Source organism: Marmota monax, unplaced genomic scaffold (assembly GCF_021218885.2).
Source record: "Marmota monax isolate L192 unplaced genomic scaffold, Marmota_monax_Labrador192_F-V1.1 WCK01_AAM20220418_F8-fsc00031, whole genome shotgun sequence".
NCBI lineage: Eukaryota > Metazoa > Chordata > Mammalia > Rodentia > Sciuridae > Marmota > Marmota monax.
In genome coordinates this window covers 16035959-16051615 of record NW_026695197.1, presented here as the reverse complement: position 1 = coordinate 16051615, position 15657 = coordinate 16035959, and the positions used below count along the sequence as shown (strand labels likewise).

The 15657-nt window shown below is 38.0% G+C and overlaps 1 protein-coding gene across 1 annotated transcript in view; it reads left to right on the top strand.

The window, feature by feature from the left end:
- Epg5 (ectopic P-granules 5 autophagy tethering factor) overlaps positions 1 to 15657 on the top strand; it is a 101999-nt gene that overhangs the window by 34276 nt on the left and 52066 nt on the right. Inside the window, exons 14-23 of the mRNA XM_046428317.2 lie at positions 3166 to 3330; positions 5298 to 5417; positions 6513 to 6772; positions 9150 to 9290; positions 10363 to 10507; positions 10737 to 10934; positions 11301 to 11411; positions 12587 to 12709; positions 13689 to 13855; positions 14883 to 15104. Of these exons, the coding sequence (XP_046284273.1) occupies positions 3166 to 3330; positions 5298 to 5417; positions 6513 to 6772; positions 9150 to 9290; positions 10363 to 10507; positions 10737 to 10934; positions 11301 to 11411; positions 12587 to 12709; positions 13689 to 13855; positions 14883 to 15104 (1652 nt within the window). The remainder of the gene's footprint in view (positions 1 to 3165; positions 3331 to 5297; positions 5418 to 6512; positions 6773 to 9149; positions 9291 to 10362; positions 10508 to 10736; positions 10935 to 11300; positions 11412 to 12586; positions 12710 to 13688; positions 13856 to 14882; positions 15105 to 15657) is intronic.

Genomic DNA, 15657 nt, shown 5'->3' with positions numbered 1-15657 from the left:
ACTATGAAGTATAATGAGGTTTTTCATGGATGTTCTATGTTAGGCTTGATAAGTTTCTTTTTCTAGTTAAAATCTTTTTTCTTCCATGAGGAGGTATTCAAGGACTTTCATTTTTGTATCCATTGAGCTGATCTTAGGATTTTTCTCCTTTGCTCTATTAATGCAATTAATAGATTGCATTGACTGGTACCTACAAAATTTCAAATTTTGGTTTCTCAAATGTTGAACCATCACTGTTTCATAAAATTAAAAAAACAAACCTTGATTGTACTATATAATCTTTTCTAGATATTGCTAGGTTCACTTTGATAGTAATTTTTGCATGTATTCATGAAGGTTTGATCTGTAATTTTATTTTCTTGCTCTATCTTGATGAAGCTTTGGTTCTGGGATTATGTTAGCCTCATGAGTTGAGAAGTACTTCCTCCTCTTTTGTGATGTGGAAAAGTTTTTGCAAGATTGCTATTAATTCTCCTTTTTTTCCCTTTTTTATTATTGTTTTATTTTGAAATAATTATAGACTTCATAGGGCTTTTAAAAAGGGCCTACGAACAAAGATAGCCCGGGTACCCTTCATCCAGTTTCCTCCAATGGTAACATCTTTTTTTTTCCTTCAATTAAAAAAAAATTATATTCTCCTTTGAATGTGGTAAAATTTGCCAGTGAAATCATCTGGGCAGGAGTTTTCTTTGTAGGAAGTCTTTTGATAACAAATTGAATGTCCTTAACAGAACCAGGATTATTCACATTTTATTTTTTCTTGAGTCGCTTTTTGGTAAGTTACATTTTAAAGGGATTTTCTTATTTGCTCTAACTAGTTCAATGTATCAGCATAGAATTGTTTGCAATATTTCCTTGTTAATCTTTTCATATCTCTGGAGTCTGTCATGAAAGTGATAACCCCACTTCCATTCTCGATGGGCAGATACATACTATAGCACTACTTTATGTCACTGGGATAGATGCTTTTCAGGACAGATCTCAGGGCTGTGGGCATTGTCCTATTACCACAATTTTGCTGTTTCTGCCAGATACTTGCAAAGTAAAGTAGGACTTTTGTTAGAATTGCCATTTTACCCTTTTATTCATAATATTCAAGACTTTTATTAATGAATCTTCATGAAAATTTGCACTATAGTATAGACATACACAAACAAAGATTTTTAAAAAAGGGACTAGTCTTTCTAAAATCTATTCTTTTTACTTTTCTCTCACATTTTGTTTTGTCTCCAATTTAGAGCTTGCTGATATATAGTTCTAGGACTGGAGGTGAGGCTCAGTGGTAGAGCGCTTGTCTAACATGTGTAAGGCCCTGGGTTCCCTCCCCAGCATTGTAAAAACAAACCAACTAACAAATAAAGCCCCCAAGCAAGTAGTTGTAGGCTGGTGTAATCGGATATGCTAGTCACTAGGCCTTGGAACATTGCTCTAAGTGTAAATTACTTAACTGAGTTTGAAAGACAGTATGAACAAAATAATTTCATACATCTTAATAATTTTTGTGGCAATTTCATGTTGAAAATATTTGGGAGGTCCTTCCTTCCCCTCCTGTGTATGATGGAAACACCATGGCTGCGGCAGCCCAGCTCTCCCTGACACAGTTATCAAGTGGGAATCCTATATGAAAAATATTATAGACAGGTTGATACAGGCAATACTGGAAGGTTGTTGGCTTCAGATGCTGCTGCTTTTCTGAAAAAGTCAGGGCTTCCAGATTTAATACTTGGAAAGATTTGGGATTTAGCTGACACAGATGGCAAAGGCATCCTGAGCAAACAAGAATTCTTTGGGGCTTTGCATCTTGTAGCATGTGCCCAGAATGGACTGGAGGTTTCACTGAATAGCTTGAACTTGGCTGTTCCTCCACCAAGATTTCATGATACCAGCAGTCCTTTACTAACCAGTAGAACCCCTGCAGCTGAGCTTCCATGGGCTGTTAAAAGTAAAGATAAGGCCAAATATGATGCAATTTTTGATAGTTTAAGTCCAGTGGATGGATTTTTGTCTGGTGATAAAGTGAAGCCAGTGTTGCTTAACTCTAAGTTACCTGTGGAAATCCTTGGAAGAGTTTGGGAGTTGAGTGATATTGACCATGAAGGAAAGCTTGACAGAGATGAGTTTTCAGTTGTAAGTAACTTAATGTTCTTAAAATAGAAATATCATAATGGTTTTATCATGTGAAAATTTCCCCTTTTAATTAATCCTTAAAGGAAAACTATGTTTATCAAATTGTTGGTATAAACATTTTTATCTAGAATTTATAGGTAGTTAATAAATATTTTAAAATAAATGAAAAAACAAAAGACAATATTTTGGACATTAGTTTAAATAAAATATTAAAATTGATTTTACCTGTTTCTTTTGATTTTTTTTAAAAAATGTGGCTATTAGGAAAATTAAAATTCTACATATGGCTTGCATTGTATTTCCATTGGTCAGCATTGTTGAAGACATGAAATGAATGGCTATTCTGATCTCTCTCCCTTGAAACAAACTTTATTACATGAATACAGATTTATTTAGTACACATAGATAGGTCATTTAAAATAGTGCTGTAAACTTTTTATAAACAGGATTTTAAAAACTTGTTATGATGGAATATTTCAAATACAGAAAAGAGAAGAAAGAGTAGTATAATGAACCCCTGGGTATCCATTATCCAGTTTCAACAGTTATCAACTCTTTTTTTTTCTTTAAGTTATATATGAAATTGTCAAATTCTTGATTGATCTTGTTTCATTGGTTCCCCATTCACTCCTTACCTCCCCTTCCAACTGCTTTGAAAAAAATAGAAATAATCTTTTAAAATGCTACAAATGGAATAAATATTTATAGTACATTTTAAAAAATAAATTGAATGACCATCCCTTGATTTATTATTTTTAAATTTGTATCTTATTATGGTGGTTTACCTAAATTGAAGCATAACCGATTTACATATTGAGAGATTATCTTTATCAAGATTACCTTTATACTTTTGGTACATCATCAATTTTAATACTGATTTGATTTGTTTGTCTGTAATTTCAATTTTACTCATCTAAAAGTCAAATAAAACTCTGCTTCCTTTTGAAGAAAAATTTTGGCAGCATCATAATGCATTGTGATAACAGAGGATCATCCTCAAATCCTGATTTTAATTATGATTGTTTTCTTTTTAATAAGGTTTCATTATACTTGTTTAAAGAATTGCCTTTGTATCTCTGGCGACCTTCTGCTTCGGAGCTAGCTGTGATTCGGGGTTGGTTATTGAATCACAACCTGACAGCAGTGAAGAACAAACTGGCCTGTGTTATTTTAGAAGGACTGAATTGGGGATTTGCTGAACAGGTATGTGTTAAAATCATCCCCAGAAATGGGGGATTCTATGAGCCTCAATTTCAGGGAAGCATTTTCTTAGAACAGTAACATTTCCAAATACTATACCCAAGGTCTGCACATTTTCTTTTTTCTAACATTTTATTTTTTTAGTTGTAGTTGGACACAATACCTTTATTTATTTATTTGTTATGTGGTGCTGAGGATCAAACCTAGGGCCCTGCATGTGCTAGGCAAGCACTCTACCGCTGAGCCACAACCCCAGTCCCCTGCACATTCTTTTAGTTGTATTGGAGTCTAGGATCTTTAATTCTGTTTTGCAGAGTGAGCATCTTCTAAATGAAGATAAATATTTTCCACATGGATAATTCTTCCTTTTATCCTTAGAACACATGTATCTGTTGTTTTATCCCTGGCTAATTACTGCATTTACTCCTTATTGCCTCCCTGCCTCTGGTCCCTTTTTCTCCTGTAATTTCTCTTGAATGTCTTTGCCAGAGTTGTTTTCTAAAACATCATCAATTAATTAGGAGCCTGAGTTCTGAGCCAGTCTGCCTGGGTTCTAATTTCAGTTCTGCTACTTCCTCATGGTATGACACTGAGCAAGCTTCCTGCATTCTCTGGACCTTAGTTGCTCATCTGTAAACAGTGAAATTAGTAGGCCTTCCTCATAGTGTTGTTGTAAGAATTTAATGAGTAAGGACATGTAAACATTTAGGACAGTTCTTGGAACATGTTAATTACTTGATGTTGTAGTCATTATTAATAGTTTATTACTAAGGATATCATGTCTCCAAAGATGCCACATCAAGTGATTTTGACTATTTCATAACCTTTCCTGTCTCTTTACCATAGGCTTATTAGTTAGCTCCTTGGTAAAAAATATTAATATCTTAAAAGAAAAATTGGGGAGAACTCAGCCATCTACAACTCTTCACCAGCTCTGTTCTGGGCAAGTCATTTAATCCTGGCAGTTGTCTTTTGTGTTTTGCATTAATCTGATGCCTGGTATTTAGACTGAAGCCAGGGAGTTTTCCTCTCAGGGGCTCCCTGACCTCCTAGGACTGGAGAGCTAGCAGGGGCAAGCATCAGGGGCTGTTCTTCACCTTCACATTCTCCTGTTTGTGAACAGAGCCCCCAGGATCCCTTCCGCCAGAGAGCTGCATTAAGATTTCCCTGTGAGAGTCTCTTCACTCCTGCCTTAGAATTGGGAGCAACATCTTCTATGCAAGAGTTAGGAACTGACTTTTTCAAAGCTGCAAAGGAAGATGGGGTGGGAAATTTGTAGGCTACTTGAGGCTCTTGAAGCATGTTTTATCTGTGTTGTTATTATTGTTACTATTTTTGGTACTGGGAATTGAACCCAGGGGTGCTTTACCACTGAGCTCCATTCCCAGCTCCCTTTTTTATATTTATTTTTAAAATTTGAGATAGGGTTTCACTAAATTCCTGAGAACCTCATTAATTGCTGAGGTTGTCCTTGAATTTGTGATCCTCCTGCTTCAGCCTGCTAAGTCACTGGGATTATAGGATTATATGCTTTACCTATATTATTGAACATCTTATTATTATTGATAGGGGAACAAGAAAAGGGAATGTAGACTTAATTTGTTAGTTGTTTTCCTTTTTAATTAATATCAAGCATTTTCCTGGTTTGTGGCAGTGCCCTTAACTTATAACTTATACCACAGTCTTTGTAGAGATCTAGAGTCGGGTGGGGGATTAGATTAAAATACCAGTTTTAGTCTGGGGTGAGGAATGACTCAGGTTCAGACCTCTCTTGGTGCAGTATAATTGCTCTTTAGATTTCAAAATTTTTCCTTTTGTCATTTATAACTTCACTGTTTTAGGGGATGTAATGCTTAGAATATTTGGTTTTTGTATCCAAGACCCTGTTTTACTATTCTGTCTGTATTTTGGGTCAAAGGTATTTTAAAAAGTCAAGTGGGTATGTTTATGATTATTTCTCTCTTTAAAAGGGTATTCTTCATCTGGATCAAACAGTTCATTCTGAAGTGGCCTTAATGGTTCTAGAAGCTTATCAGAAGTACCTTGCGCAGAAACCATATGCTGGGCTAATTTCTGAAAGTATGAAGCAGGTATTTCTTCCTCTTTTATATTGAAGACATAAATTTTTGTTTACAAATAGACTGGGCATTTGAAGCTACAGTATTGATCCTTAGATTTTTCTAAGAACATCACTGGCAGTTTAAGATATTAACATTGATTTCTATGGTTAAAGTCTTCTTTCTTAAAAAGTAGCTCCTTTATGATCATTTTGGTATCATACAGTTTAAGTTGAGCAGCAGTGATGTATGCTGGAGCTCACTTCTACTAGCTCAGGTGAACTGACTGTTAAATTTTCAGAAACTTTGCAAGCTAGATTGTTATTTTAGTCTGCTTTTTCACTGTTGTGACCAAAAGACCTAACCAGAACAGTTAGAGGAGGGAAAATTTATTTGGGGGCCCACGGTTTCAGAGGTCCATTGATGGCTGATTCCATTCCCGGGACTCAAGGTGAGGCTGAACATCATGGCAGAAGAATGTGGTGGAGGAAAGAACCTCAGGACATGACCATCAGGAAGCAAAGAGAGCTCTGTTCAACAAAAGGGCAAAATGTATACCCCAAAGGCATGCCCCCAGGAACCCACCTCCTCCAGCCACACCCTACCTGCCTACAGTTACCATCCAGTTAATCCCTGTATGGGAATAACTACTGATTAGGTTAAGACTCATAACCCAGGCATTTCACCTCTAAACTTTGCATTTTCTCACGGTGAGTGTTTGGGGGACACCTAATATCTAACCCATAACAATTGTTAAACTATTGGTAGCTTGAAATTGATAGTGGTTTTTATCCCACACAAATTGGCAAATGCTTTGCTTAAATAAGACCTTTCATTCTTAATTACTAAATTAAAAATAAATTTTTAACCAGCACATGATTTCATGAATATCAAATTTTATATCACTTCTCTTTTGATCACATTCTCAAATTGACTAGCAAGGAAGTACAAATGGTTATTTGTGAGTGAGAAATTGCTTTAATGCATTACCTCAGACATTAATTGTAGGCCAGCAAATAGTATATTCTCTTTCAAAGCCACTATTGATCACAAAAAAGGATGAGTAGATGTGGTTACAGATTTAATTTGTGTGCAACTAATGTGGTTTAAAATAAATAATTGTTTTAGGTTTCATATTTGGCCAGTATTGTTCGATATGGAGAAACCCCTGAGACCTCATTTAACCAATGGGCCTGGAATTTGATCTTGAGGTTAAAACTGCACAGAAATGACTATGGAATACAGCAGAATTGCCCAACTGTTCCCTTCTGCAGCATGGTGCCTGACATGACAGAGTCACCTGCATTTCATCCTCTCTTGAAGGCTGTGAAAGCTGGCATGCCCATTGGCTGTTATCTCGCCTTATCTATGACATCTGTGGGCCACAGGTATGGTGTTTGGGTTGAACCTCTAGAGTTGCTTAACCTTATGGGTAGGAGTTCTACAATCTCATCTTCTACTTATCAAGAGCTAAGGTCTCCATTAAATCTATAGGGAGGTAAATTAGAGCTAAGTAATAAGCCTGGATCAGTGGTATCAAGGTAAAGTGCTTTCCAAATATACTCAAGATCATTTACTCTCACTAAATAAATAAATGTGTGTATAGTATATGTATGTATATATACACAAAACCACACATGTATACACACACATATACACCCACAAAATATATTAGAACATATATTTTAAATAATTCTGTAGAGCTTCCTTATAAAAGGTAAGGACTTTGTCTTGTTCATTTTTATGCCTACAGAACTTGTACTTGATATTCCACAAATGCTGGTGGATTGAATGAATGTGGGAAGGAGCATCTGGTGTCTGAGTGGGAAGGGTGAGAGGAGGGGAAGAGAGGAAATACTCCTGAATGAATCCCATGATTCCTCATGGAGAATAAAAGAGATCACATAGTTGGTAGGGTCAAATGTTGGGAAAGATTTGAAAGCTGGGTAAGAGAGGGTAGAACTGATGAGAGAAGGATAGACTTGTTTAGCCTTTAGGAAGGTATCTTTTACATTGTTTCCAGTAGGTCTAGTGTCATAAACAGTTTTCTGAACTTTTAAGTTCCTCATCTCTAAGATGGGAATAATAAAGATAACAGACTTTATGAGTTTCAAGTGAAAAAAAAAATATATCTCATATTTAGAACAGTGCCTGACATGTGAGTTCTTTGAGGACAGTCTTCTGAACTTGTTTCATGATTATTTCTCTAATTGCTAGTATCCATTCTGGGACTATAGCTCTTTAGTCCTGATATGGGTTCTCTGCAAACATGCTGATCTGTTTAGTACTGATTACTGAATCCTGAATGCAAACAAGGATGAGAATAAGTGTTTCCTTTTGAGGTTCATTACACCGTAGTCATCTGGGATGTAGATGTTCTGGAATAGAGAAATAACTTAAAAATAATCTTATGCATGAGATTGGGGTTGGGGATGGAGTAGACAGGAACATAAGTTATATATGAATATAATATTACAGTATGGAGAATAATAGCCAGAAAGTCACTCAGCATCTTTCCCATACTAGAACGTTGCTTTATTTACTGTTTATTTTTATCTAGTATTTTTCCTTTGCTCTTTTTTTTTTTTTTTTACAGTTATGATGTATGTGTAATTTTGTGGCTTGTTTTTCACTTTTAATATAGTAAGTATCTCCCTCATGGTGTAGCCTTTGCATTATTGTTATTTGAAATGATTTTTTTCCTCTGGAGGTGAAACAATGTAACTAAACTGCAGAATTAGGAAAGTGGAGGAAAAAATCACTCACTTTTGCCACTCCAATACAGTGAATATTCTGATGTGACATCATCCCTGTTTTTCCCTCTTTATCTAATTTTTTTACTACTAGTTTTAATTACAAGTATAAATTTTTATGGGCTTTTCCTCTATTATCATTATAGTGGAAATATTTTCATGTTGTCTTTGGCCGCCATATGTATTATTTAAAAGTGACCCAATAAGATTACTATTGAATAGATTTTTCTTAAATTTACTTAATTCATTTCTGTGTATAAATTTTGTAGCTATAAATAAATAAGAAAATGAATCTTAACATGGATTATCATCCACATTTTTCCCTATATTTGAGATTATTTCTTAAGTACAGAAAGAAGATTTTTATGACATATTGGTTCTAGAAGCCGGGGACAGTGATTACACGCCTGCAATCCCAGGTACTCCAGAGGCTGAGTCAGCAAGATCCCAAGTTTGAGGCCAGCCTTAGCAACTTAGTGAGACACTGTCTAAAAAATAAAATGGTCTGGGGATTAACTTAGTGGTACAGTGCCCCTGAGTTCAATCCCCAGTACTGGGAGAAAACATGGTTTTAGGAGAAATTTGCCAGGTTATATTGACAGATTGATCTCACTTTCAAATCTTTCTTTTGCTGGAGTAACTTCTAGGAATAGCCAAACAAAGAGCCCCATAGCTCTTATAAGAAGCCCTGTTTGAGAAGCTAAATAGGGGAGTGGCAATCTCTCTGAACTGGAAATTTGCAAACCTGGGTTCTCATTTTGACCCTTCCCTAGTAAATTATGCAAATTTGGGCACAATATTAATCCTTTCTCATCTATAAAACAGAAATATAGATAAACTTTTAAGTTCCTTTGTACTTCAGAGTTCTGAGTCTAGTATTTTCTTGTGGAAAATGGAGATTAAAAGATATGTTGGAGACTGAGGTACTCCACAGTGTATGATCACTCACTGGAAGAACAGAATTTAAGGAACTAGCTACCTTATATGCTCATTGCCTTTTTGTTCTCCATAGCATTGAGAAGTTCTGTGCAGAAGGCATTCCACTGTTGGGAATTCTGGTCCAGTCGAGGCATTTGAGAACAGTGGTCCATGTCCTAGATAAGATTCTACCTTTGTTTTACCCTTGCCAGTATTACCTTCTGAAGAATGAGCAGTAAGTATGTTCTGTCTGCGGCAGGAGACACTTTAGAAATGGCCCAGTGAACAAATATGACTACATTTGATTTCTGAAGTAAAATGAAGAGAATGATATTTCAGCAATGTATTTTTTAGAGGCAGAAAACTTCTGCGACCCAGTTTAGTATGCAGGTTAATGAACAATGATTCTGGTAACAATTCCAATTTAGTGTCACAAAAGGCATCTCCTTCTCATTTAACTTGAACTGGCTTATTAGAATTTATTAGTATTTAAAAGAGCAGTTATTTCCTTGAGACACCTGGGAACAGTATTCTTGACATTAAGCAGTGATGGCTTTGTCATTGGAACAACAGCCAAACATGCTGTTTTTCATCGCCTACGGTGTGCATAGTGCAGTGTTGTGAATAAATAAATAGGAAGTGGGAAGAGGACCACCTGTTCAGGAGTGGGGAGCTGAGCATCTGGCTGGGCCTCATGAAGAGTACTGAAAGGGGAGGTGAGGCCCTTTGTGGACCCCATAGTGAGGACAGGTAGTACATCCAAGGAGGGCATAAGGGGAACATTCCAGTTTTTCTGTTGCGTATTTTTTCATTCAGTGTGTCTCAGACTTGCTTGGTGATGAGAGTCACCAGAAGGGGCTTATTAAGTATGGATTTCCAGATTCCTCACTTGGAGCTCTGACTTCAGTAAGAAAGGATTAGGGTCTGGGCATCTTGGGTGCTAGGGAAGTTTGGGAATCAAATGACTTGGAACACATTGTTGTTTTTATTAGTGGAGGCGGGAGTGCAGAGGAGTTGGGATGCTTGGGGGTGTTTTTCTCTAATGCTCTTTACCCTGCATGTGTTTGTGTGTCTTGGGCCTCTTCATTAAACTTCTGTAGGCAGACAGAATTCCTTTTAGCCCACATCAAATGTGAAAAGCTTATTCTTCTGAAATTCTTGAAGATTTATCAGAACCCATAATAGAGCTTTGGTCTAAAAATGGGGCCAATTTAACATTTTTTCTTTATCCTCATGAGTAATTAACTGCTGGCAGTTCTGCTAACTCCTGATCAGAAGGTACAGTGTGTGATCTGTGTGCTTTGCAGGTTTTTGTCACACTTCCTCCTCTTCCTCCACTTGGACAGTGGTGTACCTCAGGGTGTCACGCAGCAGGTCACTCACAAGGTGGCACAGCACCTCACAGGAGCCAGCTATGGGGACAACGTGAAGCTTCTCAACAGCATGATCCAGGTCAGGGCCCTTGCAAATCCCTAAATACACTTTCCCCCATCTTCCAACCCAAAGCCTGTGGTGTGAGCACATTAATGATGTGGTCATTTAAAATAATTTGTACAGTGCTTTTGGCATAGAGAAGCCCAACTGATTGAGGCTTTAGTGGAGGTAGATGGCATTTTGTTATTGTTTTGAAAATGGGAGGCTGGTTATTACCTTTCACGTCACCCAAGCCATTTCTGCACAGGCGCACATATCTGTAAGCACGCAGCCCAATGAAGTGGGTCCTGTTGCCGTGTTGGAGTTCTGGGTTCAGGTTCTCATAAGCCAGCATCTTTGGTACCGAGAACAACCCATCCTCTTCCTCATGGACCACTTGTGTAAGACAGCCTTTCAGCTGATGCAGGAGGACTGTGTACAGAAGTTACTCTACCAGCAACATAAGGTAACCTGTTAGTTTACATTTTCATCATTGGCTAGATAATAGTTTTCTAAAAGCTTCTCCTAAATGCACAGTTATTGGTATTACCGTGTGGTCACTACTTTTTTAAAGCTTTGCTTTATGGGCATCTTGTCTTTCCAGTCATATCCATTAGCACAGATCCTATGCAACTCAAAGGAAAGGACACTCAGGAAAGGACCTCTGTAGTGCACTGCCTGGAAGAGTTGGTGCAGCTGGCTCATTTTTGAAATCTGTGTTGTATCATCATCTTTCACTCTAGTGGGATAATCACTAACACTCTTGGAAGAGTCAATGATGAAGTTTTAAAAAATCCTGTTCTCTTTGTTCCACCCCTCCTCCCTGGTGTAGAATGCTCTAGGTTACCACTGTGACCGGAGTCTGCTCTCTTCCTTGGTGAGCTGGATCGTGGCAGGCAACATCACTCCATCTTTCATAGAAGGCTTGTCCATGCCCACTCAGGTATGAAGTCCACTGAGAGGACCATTTGTGATCTTTGTCAACTTCAATGTTGTTATCATCCTTATTAATCTATTACTAATAGTCTGCAATTACTAACATTTGTTTAGCACTTAGTACACAGAGGTATGCTTTTCCACTTGGCAGCCCTCTGCCAAGCCCTGTCTATTTTAGAGGTGTTAACAGAGGTTGGGCCAACAGCTTGACTGCTGAGAGGTTAAGAGTGGCGGCCTGGAGCCAAATGGCCCAGGTTTCAGTCTTGGTTCTTCCATTTGTTAGCTGTGTGCATTGGGCCACCTGCTTACGTCTCCGTCTTCAACTGTCAAATGAGAATATGATTGCTTTAGGTAAAGCATTCAGAGCCATGACTAACACATAGCACTAAGTATTGGCCCTTGTTATTGTCATCTTTATTACTGGTGGCATTATTTTCCATCACTATTACCACTTCTCAGACTGTATAATAAATCATGTCTCTCTTTCATCATTTAAATCACTGAAATCAACATTTCAGTCTTACTTCCTGTTCTTCCTCATATCTCTTTTGATTGAGCAGAAACCGGCTCCTTGCTGTCACCTAGACCCATCTCTGCTTCCCCACCTCCATGCCTCTGCCTCAATTTCTCTCAGAGACCTGCTTTTCCCACCTGTCTATGCAGAGCCTTCTTTGATCCAGCCCTTTGCCTCCATGCAGTCCTCACCACTGCTCACAGTTTTGGTTACTTATATATTAGTCTTGTCTACTCTAATAGATTGGACATTTCTTAAGGACAGAGCCCATGTCTGGCCCTCTTTTCTGCCCCTCACGCATACAGAACTTGTCCAGTAAATATTGTTGGGTGAATGAACATCCTTCTTGAAGTAGACTTTCCAGATGAGTTTAACATTTTCCAGTTGTCTATTTTTGTTTTATTCTATAAATGTGACAGGAATATAGGTAGGTATTAAATATGTGTTAATTTTACAAACTAAATATTTGCTGACTGAGATTGATCATTGAAAACATTTTTTTCCCTGCAGTGCTGGGGATTGAACTCAGGCTCTCATGCATGCTAGGCAAGTGCTCTACCATTGAGCTACAGCCCCAGCCTTAGCAAAGATTTTAACTTCAACTCAGGATGATTGTATCAGTTGAGTTAGTGGCTCATTTCCTTCCCCTTTCTCTGGTGTCATCATAGGTCTGGTTTGCATGGATTGTGCTGAACATGGAATCCATCTTTGAAGAGGACTCCCAGCTCAGAAGAGTTGTTGAAGGGGAATTGGTTATAAACTCTGCTTTTACCCCTGACCAAGCTCTGAAGGTGCAAATAGTAGTTCTGCATTCGAGTGGTGGGGTGGCTTACACTGCGGTGCTGAGGGATTTGGGATTCACCTTAACATGTGAACTTCTGTGTTTTCTTTTCTTGTGAATATTTGGAAATCCCAAACACCCAACCAGTATTTAAAACATTTGTGTAATTGAAGTGTATACTTGGCTTCCCAAAGTTCATTTAGCAACTGGCCTCATACTCAATAACTTAGAGGTGTGTTCATTGCTCAAGTGAAGGGGATTGCTGTTTTCTTGAAGCAATTGCCATTGTCTCCCAGGTGCATCAGAATCCCCTTGAAAACTTGTTAAAAATTAGATTCCTGATCCCAGCTTTTGAGAGTCTGAATTGTAACCAGGAATTTCTTTTTAACTCCCTAACTGATTCTTAGGCTCACTAATGTGTGAGAAAGACTGAAATAGGGCTTTGGATTTAAAGACCATCTTCTTTTTTTTTTTCCTTTAATTTAAATTAATGGTTTTATTTATATCGTTATCATTAAAGACTGTCTGTTTTAGATGCCATAGTATATATTTTGAGTTTGCTTTTGAGTTTCAGAGCCTCTCCAGGAATTCAGTATTCTTAGAAGTCCTTTTAAAATCTAAAATTTCAAAAGACTGATAGAGTTTGACAGTGAGATTGACTTTTGTTTGATTTTTCATATCATTCTATGGCCTTGCTCTATAATATTTTTCATGCAAGAGAATTTCATAAATAGAAGTTAGTTTAGACTAGATGACTCTTAAGACCCATTTTGGTTCTGGGGTCTGTGAAATGTCTTGACAGCAAAAAGTTGCTGCATGTGCCTTGCTACCAAGGAGGTTAATGTGGCAGTGAGTGGGCTGGAGAAGTGAGTTTTGTGTGACTTTTTTTTTTTATTGAATTGAAAACAAAATGTTTAGTATTGCATTTGGGTCACTTAGAGTAAACTGTCTGTGTCCGTTTCTTAGCTAAAGCTTCTTCTTTGTTGTAGAAAGCCCAGGCCCAGCTGAAGCTCCCGATCGTCCCGTCCCTACAGAGGCTGCTGATTTATCGCTGGGCCCACCAGGCTCTGGTCACACCTTCTGATCATCCTCTTCTGCCACTCATCTGGCAGAAGTTCTTCCTCCTGTATCTTCACCGCCCAGGACCACAATATGGGTACGGTACCTGTGAGTCCATTCCTGAGACTGTGCTCTTACAGTGGAGTGTGAATCAGCATCATTCTTTGGTGACTTTAAACTAGAAGTCTTCCTCACTCTCTGTTTAAAATTTATTAGAATAGATCTTTTTTGAGTTTGAGGTATCTTGAAGCAGCTTTTCTTTACCATTCTTTGTCCCACACTCCGACTCTGTGCTTTAAACCTCTGGAGATGGTAAAGGGAAAGAAACTTCTTCAAACAGAGGCTCCGTGTGTGACCACTGTGGGACTTGGGCAAGGTCTTTTAGACAGGGTATTTTGAGTAGCTTAGGGCCTTGCTAAGTCTGGTCTCAAACTTGTGATCTTCCTGCCTTAGTCTCTGGAGTTGCTGGGATTATAGACATGAACCACCACACACACCTTCCCTGCCCTTTTTATTTTTGATTTTGAGACAGGGTCTCAGAAAGTTGCCCAGGCTGACCTTGAACTTTTGATCCTCTTGCATCAGCAGTGCCATCATGCTGACTTTATTCTTTTTAAAAGTACTTTCATATATAGTTCCACCTTCTCTCTAGGGGATATGTTCCAAAATCCCCTGTGGGTCCTTGAAGCCATGGATAGTACTGAACAATAGATATGCTGTTTTCCTTATATACACACATACTTATGGTAAAGTTTAATTTATAAATTAGGCACAGTAAGAGAGTAACAATAACTAATAATGCATTAGGACCATTATACTGAATATATACTGAAATAAAATTCTTTTAAACCTAAGCATTTTTTATTTCTAGAATTTTCCATTTAATATTTTTGGACGAGGGTTGATTGTAGGTAATTGAATCCACTGAAAGCGAAACTATGAATGAGGAGACACTACTGTACATATCTTGTGGCATCCTCAAAATATCCTTTGAGGTAGAAGTAACAGGTATTGATTTAGTGGTGTGTGGATCCAGCCATAGTAACTTGCCTAGCTGATTGACTGCCAAATAGAAAGAGGATCTTGTGTTGAAATGTTATAGATCTGTGCTTTTATTTTTTAAGGTTACCCATAGATGGTTGTATTGGAAGAAGGTTTTTTCAAAGTCCTGTTCATATCAACTTGTTGAAAGACATGAAGAGACGCCTGACTGAGGTGGCCGATTTCCACCATGCTGCGAGCAAGGCCATCCGTGTTCCAGCAGAGGGCAGTGAAGGGCTACCAGAGAGCCAGGATGTCACCCCTGGTTACCTGACTTCTCCAGAACTGCACACAGAACTCGTGAGGTGTGATGGTCATTTAGCAGTTTCCCTTTGTTGTTTGCAGCGTGGGTCCTGGGCTGGCACAGTTAGCTGTGGTTCAGTCTCTAGATGTTACTCTTACTCCTGTGAGATTGAATCCACATGCTTTGATTCATATTGGCATATTGAAATGTTTTTCCCTTATGTTCCTCAAGAGAGAAGTGATGCAGCCACTTGGATATAGCGGGAATCTGAGTGATAATCGGTGTTGACAACCTCTTCTATTTCTCCTTATTTTTTTTTTTTTGCCAATTTTAAATACAGTTTTATTTAAGACATTGCATTTTCCACTTACAGTGTTTATGAAGTGCAATGGTATTTTCTTTCTCTTCTGTTTCTTCATGTAAACATAGAAATAAACCAAAAGAAATTGATCACAGCAGGCACACAACTAAAGCCTTCTAGAAGAGCTCTTTAGAAATCAGTGACCCTGTTTGGGCTCTATAAATGTGGTTCATAGAGTCACCCTGTGGGATTCAGGGTTCCACCTGGGGTGGTGGTAGTGGTGGGGTCAAACTTTATCAAAATGGGAGGTTGG